General features: G+C 29.9%; 1 protein-coding gene across 1 annotated transcript; it reads left to right on the top strand.

Annotated features, from left to right (window-relative positions):
• Positions 1–5,461: 5,461 nt before the first annotated feature.
• On the top strand, positions 5,462–13,820 carry LOC101502651 (prolyl 4-hydroxylase 1). The gene is made up of 12 exons (XM_004497360.4): positions 5,462–5,706; positions 6,065–6,112; positions 6,455–6,523; positions 6,994–7,046; positions 7,586–7,651; positions 9,860–9,934; positions 11,393–11,467; positions 12,254–12,324; positions 12,413–12,464; positions 12,591–12,680; positions 13,158–13,250; positions 13,512–13,820. Exons 1-12 carry the CDS (start codon positions 5,643–5,645, stop codon positions 13,617–13,619), a joined length of 864 nt encoding a protein of 287 aa, XP_004497417.1. The 5' UTR covers positions 5,462–5,642; the 3' UTR covers positions 13,620–13,820.
• The last annotated feature ends 460 nt before the right edge of the window (positions 13,821–14,280 follow it).

The following is a 14,280-nucleotide window of genomic DNA, read 5'->3' as shown; positions in this document are numbered from 1 at the left end:
GTTTTGTCTTTGTTTCCTTTTTATCAAAAAAGGATTAACTTTAAGCCACAAGTGAGAAGTTAAGCCATAAGCGGAGAACGTTAAGGCAACAATGGGTAACCTTAAACCAGAAGTGGGGAGCGTGGAGTGGGTAACGTGGAGTGGGGAACGTTGACAGAAGTGGAGAAAGTTAACGCAGGAGTGAACGTTAAGGCAGGAGTGGGGAACCTTAAGTCAGACGTGGGGAACGTTAAAGCTGGAGATAAAGTGGTATTAAATGGACTAAGCTGAGTAACTTGGTATTAAATGGAGAAACTATATTTCAACCTAAAACATTTTTAACCGTTCTTTTTATTATTATTATTAATAATAACTAAGACATTTGTAACCGTTCCTTTTATTATTATTATTATTATTATTATTATTATTATTATTATTATTATTATTATTATTATTATTATTATTATTATTATTATTATTATTATTAAAAATTAAAATAACACACTACAATAGTAACTACAATAGTAACCGACCATTTATAGAATAATCATCTCAACTCCTAATAAAGGTAAAATATAAAAATAAAATAAAATATAAAGGGTGTTACATTCTACCTGCCTTAAATAGTTTCGTCCTCGAAACTTGACTCCTAATGAGAAAAATGCGGGTCTTACAATATGTGTATGACATGATGTATTTAATTTGACCGAATATTTTGCAAGTATTTGAAAAAAAGAATGCTTATAATAATAATAATAATAATAATAATAATAACAATAATAGAAAAGAAAGAAGACATTAAAAATAAAATTACATTAATTTGGGGTGTGAATATTTAGGTCTTGCTTATGTTGAAAACAACATGTTCCCTAACTCTAGTGATAGAAAAAAAAAATAGACACATTCTATTCTCAATCTGAAATATTCATAATAACCTCTATGCGAGAAAAAAGAAAAAGAAAAAGAAAAGGCTTAGGAGAGAAAAATGAATAAATTAAAGAAAACATCTAAAGGAGTTAGTGATTCATCCCCTCAACTATTTAATTGCGATTATATTAACTTTGTCTAACCAGTTTTCATCGTTAGTAGAACAAAATCTCTTTTTAATCTTCTGAAGAAAAAAAATTGATTTTTACGGTAAAGTTATTATTGTTGTTACCAGTCAAAAACTGATTTTAGTAAATGGTTTTATGATGATGGATAATTTTGAAAACAATATTTGATATTATTGTTATTATTATTATTATTATTATTGTGTAGGAAAATCTTTTTTAGTTTTAAAAGCAAAATTGTGATATGAAATTTATTTTCGTAAAAGTGTACTTGATTTTCTTATGATATTGATATAGAAACCTATTTTGATTAGAGAAAATGTTTATCTATGTCAAAAATTAATTTTCATCTGGTAAAAGTCGTTATAAAGACTAGATTATGTTTTAATCAATAGAAAGCAGTTATTGGTTAATAACTCAACTTTTATTTGGTTAAAATTTTATGTTGTGATAGTTTGAGTGTTAAAGAAATTTTAGAAATTTTATTGATGTTAAAAATAACCCTGTTTTCAAAAATAATAAATATGTTGAAAATTGTTGTTATAATTATTTTTTTTAGAACGTTAAAATTGTGATTTTTATGAGACAACTTTGTGGATGTTGTGTTCATTTATAAAATAAAAATAATTTTATGATAGAGTTATTAATTTGTTTTGTAATAATTAAAATGAATTTTGTGTTGAAGTGTCGTTAAATTTTATTGTTAATTTTTTTGAAGTTAACTAAGGAAGTATTGAGGATCCTTGATGCTTGTTGTATTAGAATTTTGATCCAAAAGAAATATTTGAAAAATTATAATTTTCCTTTATTTTATTGGATTTGCAATGAGACACTAAATATAGACTCAAAATATCTTTTTATTTTTACTTGTCTGTGTGTTTGCTAATTTTAAAAAAATTATATCTTTTAAGAATATAAAAAAATGGTGTGTCTTAAAACCTTAAACCAACACCAAACCTTCAATATGAATTAAGGGATAGATGAGTTTTGACGTGAATAATAAATTAATTTGTGAAGGTGTAACGTTTTTTGAGTAAAGACTCCTATGTAGGAACCTAAATAACGACATTCATAACGGTAAGGGAATCACTTCATTCGTTTTTCTACTTGAATCATATGTGATATAAATGTATTGTGATGTTGTGTATTAGTTCTGTTTGTGTGTTATCTTCAAAACAAATGTTATATGATATGTTGTTATAATGATTGTGTTTGACATGTTCAAATTGTGGAAAATAAACGTTATACGATGCGTTGTTATAATGGTTGTGCTTGACATGTCATGATTATTCAAGGTGATGACTTTATATGTAAACCAAGTTGGTTTATAACAAGGTTGAATCGTTTTGGACGCTCTGGTTGAGTGATCTATTTTGTTACTAACTAAGGTGATGACATTCAAGCATGCATTGGTGGTGTGAACATAGTCACGAGTATGTGACAACGGTTCATTGAAAAGGCAACGTGATTCAGAAAAATACTTAACAGTGGGGTAGTGAACATGAAACTCTGAAGAACATTTATTCAATAACGGGACAAGTTCAACGGTGTGATATTGTCCAATGGTGGGACTCTTTATTCTACATGGTGGTGATATTCCGGAATCATGCATTGACATATAGTCTAACAAATAGAATTGTGTGCATTTTGGTTTATTTGTATCTTTGGTGTTTTGTGATTTTAACTGTTAAATAAAATATATGATTTATTTATATTTTTGCTATAACAACTATATATGCGTATTTATTTGCTTTGTGTTTGTTATTTGGAGATGACCATTGCATTTGATAGGTCGTCCTATATAGTGTTACTAATGTCACAATTAACCTAGTAGGAGAAATGCGAGGAAACACAATAACATGTAATTGGAGACTTTGAAATACTTTTGTAGTAGTGTTATAATTGTTGGGAGAGTTTTCCACAAGCGTCCAAAGTTATTAATTGGTTTTAAAGTAAATGAGTTTAAGATAATCTTATTTAAAAAAAAAAACAAATTTATATATAAGTTTAAAATTTCGTTAGTTAATGTCTTGAAAAAATGGAATGTTACAACCAACTAGAAGAGAAACACAAAAAGGCACAAATAGTTATTTTACAATCTTGTGACAATTATGTTAAACAATACTACATGAAATATATATAATTTTATCAAATAAAATATACATATGATAAAATCATTAAATTTATAATTTAGCTGTTCAGATAGAAATATTTACAATGCAATTCATACAGAAGTGAAATCAAAATGAGCAACCTAAAAGTTATCATAAACAAATCACACAAGTATAAACATAAATTTTTGGGAACCAAGAGGCACCTACATCTCATTGATAGCTCTCTTCTCGTAAGGGTGACTTTTTTCTTATGGGCGACTCCATCTAACGGATAGTCTTCTCTTCTCAATCCCGCAACACATATGTAACTAGATGCACCTACCGCCGTTAACAATTTCATAATTATAACAACGACTTCCAGAACACGTATTTAAAAATCATCTCTAATTTCATCGTAACTCATGGAAAATATACTCAAATGTATAACAATTCAATATTTAAATACTTTATAACTCATAAATAAATCAAACTATTAACATATTATATAACAAATATCATGAAAATAAATAAATGATGAAATCGATAAAAATTCAAATATTGTGTTCTCCAATTTTTTAAATAAATACCTTAACATAGAAAACGAGTAAAATGATAATTATAGCATAATAAAAAATATGACAATGATCGTCGTCTTTTCACAACTATGGAGAATCGTTTAAGTTTATTCTCCAACAACTTTCATAGTAGTCGTTAGGACTTCAGCTGACAAATTTGAGTATAAAAAATATTCTCAAAACTTTAGAAAAATTATTCTAGAGTTCAACTAGTTTTAGGAAACCATAAAAATTATTTAAATCTACTTTAAACACAAAAATAAGATGTTTAAACAAACTAATTTTTTTAAAGAGATTCATATTAGCATTAGAGTCATATATTTACCTCAAAGAGTCTCAATAAACAACTTTTAATAAATGTGTGTCCCTCTCCTTCCTTAGAGCTAGGGCTATTCATGGTTGGTTTTTTTAAAAAACCAAACCATATCTATTTTAAAACCATATCCATTTTTCTTTAATAATATATATGTTATGATTTTACTAATAATATAAAAAATTATTACATTAATAATACACATAAATTAAATCCTTATTTATAATAAAATATATTTGTTTAAAAAGAATGACTTTGCCAAAAAAAAGTAAAACTTCAAAAATTAAAATAGAATATAATGTCTCATTTTTTAAATAATTCTCAACTATAACTTTTTTATTCATTCACGAAATATTAAATACCATTTATATAATGTTATTTTACTGAATATTTTTATGAATCAATTATTTACATAAAATAATTTTAAGGATCAAAGAAATTTAATATTAAAAAAATGTTTTAAAGAAAAAAATAAGAAAATAAATTGTATTTTCTATTTAGTCTGAGATGGAAAAGTTGACCAAATTTATTTATATTTATTTGTGTAGATTTAAAGTAAGTTATTATATTTTTCCTAAAAATGCAAATTTAACTTATACTGATGAAAATATTTTTTGACCAATTACATGTATGGATGGAAGTTAATAAATTGTGTTTATGAATAAAATAAAAAATTAATAATAAAAATAATAACTCTTCTCTATTTTATTTATTTATTTTTACTCTAACTTACATGAAAAAATGTATTTGCACAAAGAAAAAAAGTTAATTTATATGAATGAATAAGTTTTAATGAGTTTCACAACAATTTGGACATAAACTTTAATTAATTGTGCGAAGGGAATAATATTTTATTTAGGCAAAAATGGTAAAAATTTATGAAAAACTAAAAATAATAATAACTAAATAATTCAAAGATATGTACCATCGATATAAATTAATTTTGTATTATTGAATATTAAATAAAAAATTACTTTCTCTAATATTAATTATTCAATAAATAATAAATAATTTTTAATTAATAATTATTCTAATAAAATTTCATCTCCACTTCATCTTCTGAAATTTTATTGTTAAAGTTGATTAATCCATTAAGACTAATACTACTTAAGACTAATACTACTTGGTTTTTGTTTTGGTTGACTAAATCTATTTTATAACTGTACTTTATCATCAATAAGTGACATAAAATTGAAAAATACTATTTTTCTTTTACGAAATTGAAAAATGCCACTACTATTTTGTAATCCTAATTTACCCATTCATCCAACCATAAGAAAAGTTAGTAAAGTGACACTTTTATGTTTTGATGAAATAAAAAAATGACACTTAATAATTAAATAATATCGATCCATAAATAAATACAATGGGCAAATGAGTGAAAGGTGGAAAAGAATAATAATAATAATTTGGCAAAAAAGAATTATTGTTTTTTTGACCAGAGAAAGAAGGAAATAAATCTCTTCACTTCATCGTCTCCTTTCTCTCTCTCTCTCTCTCTCTCTCTCTCTCTCTCTCTCTCTCTTTTTTTGTTTCTACAGACAACGTGCATAAAAGGAGGAGATTGTGAAAGTTAAGAAGAAGGGAGTTTCAAATTGACTTGTTGACATTTTGACTTAATTCCATTTCCATGGCGCCCGCGATGAAGATCGTTTTCGCACTTCTCACTTTCGTCACTGTCGGAATGATTATAGGTATTTTCCATTGCCACTGTCATTGCCATTGCCATTGCCATTGCGACGCCATCTCTTACAACTAGTTTGCATTGCATAATTACGACATCGTTTCCGTTCGATCACGCACCTGCTACCCTACTTGTTCACTTTACTTTACATTACAGCCTCGATCCTCCAAATCCCCTAATATCACCCTGTTTTTCAGAATATTCATAAACTGCGTTTGTTATGCACAATTTACACATCATTTCTCTCTTCGATTTCCTAAAATTGCACCGCCTTGTTTTGATTGCATGACTACGATTATCACGTTAATTAACATATGTTGCCACTATAATTAAATTGTGTAATGGATTTTTTCTACTTCGAGTTGCAGGTGCTCTCTCTCAATTGGCATTCATACGAAAATTGGAAGACTCATATGGTATCAACTTTTTTGTTCTTTTTCTTAGAATTGCAGCTTAATATTTATATTATTTAAGGATCTATTTGTTTTTTTAATTTCAGAACAATTATCTGTTTTTAAAAATTATACAACTTGTTTGGGGAAAATCACAATAAAAGTTTAAGATGTTAGGTTAGGTGAAAGAAAGCATATTATGAAATATGAATGCTTTAATACCATATCATCATCTAACTTTAGGTGATTTTTTCTTTTACTTGTTTAACAAGGTGAAATCAAATTGAGTATTTGTGGTGGTTGTATATCTGATCTATATATTTGATTGTAATTCGTACGCTCTGTTAACCTAACTGACCCATTTAGGTACTGATTCTCAACCATTTAGAAGATTGCGTGGATTGGAGAGAAGTGGTCACCTTCAGTTGCCCATGGGTCAGTATTGTTTTACTGTTGTGTAGAGTACAAGTGTTATTGCTTTTAAGAAACTTCACAAAATATATGTCTTTAGCTTTTATCCTATTTCATCCCTAGTATATTGCTTTCATCTATTTTAAAGTGTGATGCAGGTAGCTGCTAGAGTAAGTTAAATGACTGCCAAAGTCGTTATCACAGGCAGGACATATGTAGTTCTATATGCTGTCCACCATCAATGATGTTTTGCCTAAAACAAATCAAATGTCATGCCATATCAATATTTTTTCTTATTGTATCCATGACAAAACCTCAAACTTTCAATTTCTGTACCTTACTGATATTCTATTTGTCTTTTTAACCTTTTAATAATAAAAATTCTGTATGTTATACCATCAATATTGTTTTAGATTGTAAATGTTATTCTATTAACAGCTTGCAGTTTCGATAACTTCCTTTTCAATTTTTTGAGTATTTCTAATGATTTTCAGGCATTCCGTATTGGAATAATGACAAGGAGGCAGAAATTTTACGCCTTGGATATGTATGTTGTCCCCCTTTTATCTGCTAGACTTTTATATTTTTCTACTGTTTCCTCACTCTCTTAATCTCTTTGATAGAACAAATGACCTTCAAGTAAAATAAAATGAATAAAATACCATAGCCTACAAATTTAGTGTGCATAAGCATGAAAATATAAACACTTCATTGGGAAAAAAGTAAAATTAGTCACTTTTTCTTCAGTGAACAATTAAATGTACATGGTTGAAGAATGCTTGACTGTACTCCATGTGTCTAATAGTTCTGTTATGATGCAATTTATTTCCCGTACATATTGTATATCAGGAGCATCTTACTATTTGAGCTTTAAAGTCTTTATGTTATTCTGTGTATTCCAGCTTGCATTGGACTCATAAATTTAACCATTGTTTCTGTTGCTGATTTTTCAATTGGCTTGCTCTCTTTTCTCAATGAAAAATAGTTTCCTATTTTAAATCCTTCTCATGTTTAGGAGAAAATAGTTGGTTTCCATGTTTTGAATTTTGATGATTATTCATCTCTGATCCTCAATCCTCAATGTAGATCAAACCTGAGGTGCTTAGCTGGTCTCCACGAATTATTTTACTGCATAACTTCCTGAGCTTGGAGGTATATGTCCTTTCTTCTAAGTGCTTTTTTCATTATTAAAATTATGTTTCTGGTGTTCACTTATTTATATAGAGTCAATATGTTGGGCTCAAATACTTGTTTTTTCTTTCTAATGAACTATCTTCTTCAGTAAAATAAGATGAGCACGACCCATGCTTTTTGGGGGATCATATAAGATAATATGCATGTTGCGACATGAAAAATATTGCGTTCTTTAATTCTTAGACTGGATTCATTAAAATCTCTTGTATATTTCCCCAAGCTTTATTTTCCCTCTTTTCATTTTAATATACTTTTCAGGGTGCTGCAAATGATAGGTGATTGATTTGGGGTGCCAACATAGTTGGGATGCCAAATTTACCATATGATGCTTTTGCACTCTTTCTCTTTTTGGCTTAAAAAAAAATCTCTTGTATAGTTTAATATACTACACAAGTTATATGTTCACAAATCTGTTCTTTAGTTTTAGCTATGAATAGCTAGAAAAATGATTTCTTTCAGTTATAGCATTCTTGGGGAATTTAGAGTTATGGATGGGATTCATGAGTTTTCTTATTAAAATTTGGGAATAGGGGTCAAGGACACCACAACCTAATATTAGATAGCTTGTTGGCTTTTTCATCAACATAAAATCTATAATGTCTCTGCAGTTCAAGTCAATCATTCTTATATGTTTGATGATTGTATTGCTGGCATCTTGTTATTAAGCCTGGAATGTTAGTCAGTAATAAAAAAATAAAAGGAAATATTTACTCTTAAAACATAGGATTCCAGAACTACAATGTAAGCCCCTGTTATGATAAACCTTTATTATGACAAATAAACCTATTGATGTAGTCACAGATATTAAATCCAACAGTAACATCATTCTGTAATTATCATTACATTCTGTGCTTCTAAATTTTGGGATAACTCGAAATTACACATCTGGTTTTAAACAACTTTTGGAGAAATATGTTTGAAATGTGTGTGTGAGCACGTGTGTGCGAGTATCTTATATATCCTAAAAATAAGATCCTACTGGCTACTGCAAAAAGCAAACCAACCTCCAAATTGTTTGTGTGTGTGTTATCTTGTAAATGAAATCCTACTGGCTACTGCACAATGCAAACCAACCTTCGGATTATATCTCCCTCTTTTTGGTACATGCTCAAGATAATCCTCTATATGATTTTTTTTGTTTGCATTTGCACATACTTTTTTCAGTTTATGGAGTGGTAGCAATTGGTATGAAGCATTCAGTGTTGTTATCTTTAACTTTTTCCGCTTAATTGCATTTTCTTTAAATTTTCTGGGCAAAGTACAGTACAATTAGGTGAAGACCCATCAGTGAAGACCCAAGAGTCAATTAAAATTTGAGTAACTCCCAATTAGGTCCTCCAAACATTATGGTGTCACCACATTAATCCTCTAAAAGTTGTTCTCAACAAACTCTAATCCCTTAGAGATTCAAGTGAAACCTTATTGGGTGTGTGTTTCAAGAAACAGGTTGATTAAGTGCTTATTGAATAATGCTTGTCATATAGGCGGTTATGTATAAACTATTGGTATTGTTAACGAGAGATTGTGAATTTGTGATTAAACTATTTTCATATAAGTTGTAAGTTATTTTTTTTAAGGTATCCATCCTGATAAGCTTATTGAAATTAGCTCAAAACAGTTTTCAGATATGTTATAAGCTAATTACGCAAGTTCTCCCAGACACTTACATAAGTGTTTATGTCATAATATAAGCTCAAGTAGGTTCTGAATATGCTCTTCCAAACACATCTTAGTTCTTACAAGAATTTTTCACTTAAATCTTCAAAGATACAAAACTTTCGCCAAATTATTCCTTTTGTATCACCACTTTAGTCCTTTGTATGAATGAATTTGTTCGCAAATGTGTATCTCCGAGAAACTAATTTGGAGAACTAATTTGCTTACAAAAATATTTGGACTAATCTGGTGACACCCTTACCTTTGGATGACTAAGTTGACGGTTTACTCAGATTCTAACATCTATTTGAGGGTGGAAAGTTCCTCAAGAGGTGTTAGGCTGCTGGCTGTGAAGTATGATGTTCTTGTTAGACACATATAAGACCCTCCTATCCACTACTGTAAGAGGACTACATACTAATCTTGGGCAATTAACAGTATTTAAAAAATGTTCAGCTTCCAACTGAAAAAGTTTTGCAGATGCGTATTGAAGTTATTATATCTTTACAGGAATGTGATTATCTTAGAGCAGTAGCCCTCCCTCGCCTAAAAATTTCAACAGTGGTGGATGCAAAGACTGGAAAGGTACATAGTTTTATTTTCTTTATAAATTTCGTTTTGAGTGGTCATAATCATCAATAGATGTTCTGTGTGGGTTTTAGTTTCATTTGCTAATATCTAACTCACCTAGGGAGTTCATAACTGTAACCCAAGTAACTTGAGACGAGATTCTAGCATCTTCTATCCAAAGAAAGCCACCCAATTTTCTCTATAATGATTGTATATTTAATCCTGGATTATCTTGTTTGACTAGTAATTAATTGTCAAACTCATCTCTACAACATTGAGTTTACTTTCTTGTTGGCTCTTGTTGTGATCCCACATCGACTAGAAATATGGTCAAAGTAGTCCTTATAAGGCTTGGTTGAGTTAGTCCAACCCAAATTCTAAGATGGTATCGAAGAATATCCTAGATTATTATTGGTCCAAGATATCTGTTATTCCCGCTGCAGTTGTTCATACTTCAGATGTGTAGTCCTAAATGTGAGGGGTTATGTTGAGATCCCCATTATTCCACATGTGTTTGTCCACACTCTAGATTTCCAATAATGAGCACGAGGGGTGTGATGCAATCCCAAGTCAACTAGTGATAGGGCCAAAGTAGTTCGTATAACTATAAGGCTGAGCAATCTTCACCTCTTGATCTAGCTTTAGGGGTTGTGTTAAGCCTAAAGCCCAAATTCTAAGAGTTCTTTACCACTCAACATCTAGTCCTATACAACATCACAAATCTTAGAGTTGTGTGCTTAAATTTTCGTTGAATTTTGAGCGGTCCATTTATGTTGCAGATCACACCCGAAGCATTCTTCCACTTCATCCACTCTGCATGGGTCCTATGGTTAACATCTCCCTTTATCTCCATATGTGTATTATAGTTCTCCAATCTTCACCTAAGTTAGGATTTGTTTCTCTATTACCATATACAAACACTTCAGGAATTTAACAAAACACCTTGTAGTGATTTAACAATACACCCTGTTCTTTTAGATTAAGCGAAGCTTTTGTTAATTCCACAGCATGGCCAAATAAGCTCATACATATATTGTTGTGTCAATAACCTAGTGTGAAGTGATAATGTGTATGGCCATTTAAACGAAAGTGCTTTTTACTTTCAAACTATGAATGGGGAAAATTTGAATGAGTTAAAGTTGTTTAAATTTACTTCATCTGAAAAAGTTCTTTGACAAGTTCTTCTGTTATTGAACAAAAGTGTCAACATGTGCTTCAACTAAACTACAATTTAATCTTGAGGTTATTTGAATAATTTTTAGCCAATCATGAAAAATAAAATACTAAAATTGCCTCTTCCAACATGGCCAAACAACTACTTTCAGATGCCGCTTTTGCTGCATAGACTAACAGTGAAAGGAACTTTATATCTTGACAAATGGGCATATGTAGTATTGTAGTACATGTGTGGTCACTAACATCTCTGGCCATGTATTTCTTCCCAAACCATGATGATATTTCTATTTTCCACAGGGAGTCAAGAGTGATGTCAGGACAAGCTCTGGTATGTTTTTGAATTATGAAGAGAAAAAATATCCTATGGTACATGTAAGTTATCCAGTTTACATTTATCTCTTGCTCATAGTTTTTTCATCAAATGAGTGTTAAAAACCTAGGTTGCACCAGCTGGTTTGTCCATAAAGTTGGACAGTTTTTGTGGTCTGATACACACTGAGAACCCGTTTTGGGTGGTTACTTGTTTAGTTTTTGAAACATTGTGCCACACCTATGATCCTTTAGGTATCACACTTATTGTGTAATTGCGTCACAATCATGAAGAGGAGAATGTGATCCCTAAATTCAGTCGATCATAAATAAAAAAATGAAAGCACTAAAACTTTTGAATGAACCATATGACTTTCTTTATATAACTTATACTTCAAGAAGCACAAGAAAATCCAACAAAAACATAGGTCCAAACCCTGGACCGGTAAGTTGAAAATTAATAAAATACCCTTAGGAGACTGAATCTCATAAATAAGTAATAATTTATTAAGGCTATGGTACCTTTAATAATAGTGATATAGTAGTAACCTTGTAGAACAATGCAATCAACCTCGAAATAAATAAAACAAAAATACCAAGAGGATGTGATATTTAAGTTTACGCTTTCTTGATGCTAGTGTTCCCTGCATCAATTATTCATATTAAATTTGATTTCTGTACATGTATAATAGTTCTAACTTCTTTTGTATTGTTGTATAAATATTTAGTTCCCATGGAAACATTTGATTTAATTTCTTTTACCCAATTTTACTTTTTATAAAAAAGCCACATTTTATTGGATAGTATTAATTGTACAGTCTGATAAAATATGTTCCCTTTCTCAACTAGGCAATTGAAAAAAGAATTTCTGTCTATTCTCAAGTACCAATTGAAAATGGAGAGCTTATGCAAGTCCTGAGGTGAGGATATGATTTATTTATTTTACTTATCTCTATCTGAACATGATGGCTTTTGCTAGTGTCAACGCTAACATCTGCAGCAGCACAGGTATGAGAAGAATCAGTTTTATAGACCCCATCACGACTATTTTTCTGATACTGTAAGTTGTATTGTAAACCTGTCTTTGCTATTTTAATTATTTTAGATTTATAGTAAGCATGAGAATCACCTCAAGTGGCTTCAATAAATCATCTGCAACCCTTTGTGCCTTTCTTTTTCGAGACAGTTCAACTTGAAGCGTGGTGGGCAGCGAATAGCTACAATGCTTATGTATTTAGGTGACAATGTTGAGGGAGGAGAAACACATTTCCCACTGGTAAGCTTCTAATTTTCTGAACTATTGTGTTGGCATGTTTTGGTAGTTGCTGTAGACATTGCTGTGAAGCATATGAGTAGCCTTAATTTAAGTGGCAGGCTAATGGGAAGAAAATGTGTTTTATTTTGTTGACTAACAAGATACATGTTTCTTTTGTTTTTCATTTATTTGTTTAGTTTGTAGAACTATCAAAATTGTGTTTTATCCCCAGAATCCCAATCTTATTCCACATTCCTCTCATTTATTTATGTTGCTGCGCATATGTTACTCTTAGTTCTTGTGCCTTCCTGAATTACAATGTTTATAGATTTATTGACTATATTTGGCTTTACCTATAACCTAAGAAACACACACCATGTGTAAAATGCAGGTATCAGCTATCTACTATGTGGTGTGATAGTATTATCTAACATTCTCATTGGACATTTTGACTATACTCAAGGCTGTTATTGATAATATGTATGCAATGTGTTTCAGGCTGGTTCAGGTGAATGTAGCTGTGGTGGGCAATTAGAGAAAGGGATATGCGTGAAACCAGTTAAAGGAAACGCGGTGCTTTTCTGGAGTATGGTTAGTATAACTTTGCTTGTTCATCATCATTCATGGGGATTATAAAACAGGAGCAGCAATTTTCTTAAATGTTCTAGAGGCCATTTGGATAAATATTTAGCGAATCAATACTTTTATTTTGACAGAAAATGTCAATATTCAGAGTATTGGATTACAGTTATTTTCTATGCCGTGTGTTTTTCATACTAACTTTTTATGTCTTGCCAAATAAGGCAATAGACAATAATTATTTTTTTAAATATTTCTGCTTGGTTTTCTCAGGGACTGGATGGACAGTCAGATCCGGATAGTGTGCATGCAGGATGCCCAGTAATCTCTGGGGAGAAGTGGTCTGCTACAAAGTGGATGAGGCAAACAACTCACGTATGATTTAGCTGCCTTGTGTGACTAGAAAGAAAAAATCACCTGGAAATAGTGGTCATACTTAGTTATTATTGGTAGTATAAATATTCAATAGGTGAGTTTGGATCAATAAACTACAGGATAAACTGATATTTTATTAGATACACAATGAATGTTTGATCTATATCATTGGGTGTCTGTTAAATATATAATTAAGTTTCTGATAAATCTCTACACTGTAGACATTTTGTCTTTGATTGTCATTTAGTCTCGGATGGAAGGCACCATCAAGATTTCTATTATAAAATACTAAATTGGAAGTAAATTCATAAGCCCGATCTCCATCAACTGGCCAGTGGCTAGGGCTGTTCATGGTTGGTTTTTTAAAAAAACCAAACCATATTCATTTTAAAATCAATATATGAATTTAGATTTATAATCAAATTTATTATTTGATTTAAAACTAGTTATAAAACCAATTATAAAATTAATTATGGTTAAATAATTGGTTTATAATTAAGCAATTGATTTTGAAAATTTTAATTTTAAAATCGGTTAAAATTTAATTATTTTTTTAAAAATTATTTATTCATAGTTTAAAAATTGATTATTTAAAAAATTGATTTTTTCAATAAATTTTTTTAAAAAATTATCACCAAATTTTTCAAAAAAAAAATTCAATTTAAAT

Source organism: Cicer arietinum, chromosome 4, assembly GCF_000331145.2.
Source record: "Cicer arietinum cultivar CDC Frontier isolate Library 1 chromosome 4, Cicar.CDCFrontier_v2.0, whole genome shotgun sequence".
In the NCBI taxonomy this organism is placed as follows: domain Eukaryota; kingdom Viridiplantae; phylum Streptophyta; class Magnoliopsida; order Fabales; family Fabaceae; genus Cicer; species Cicer arietinum.
This window is presented reverse-complemented; position numbering and strand designations above follow the sequence as displayed.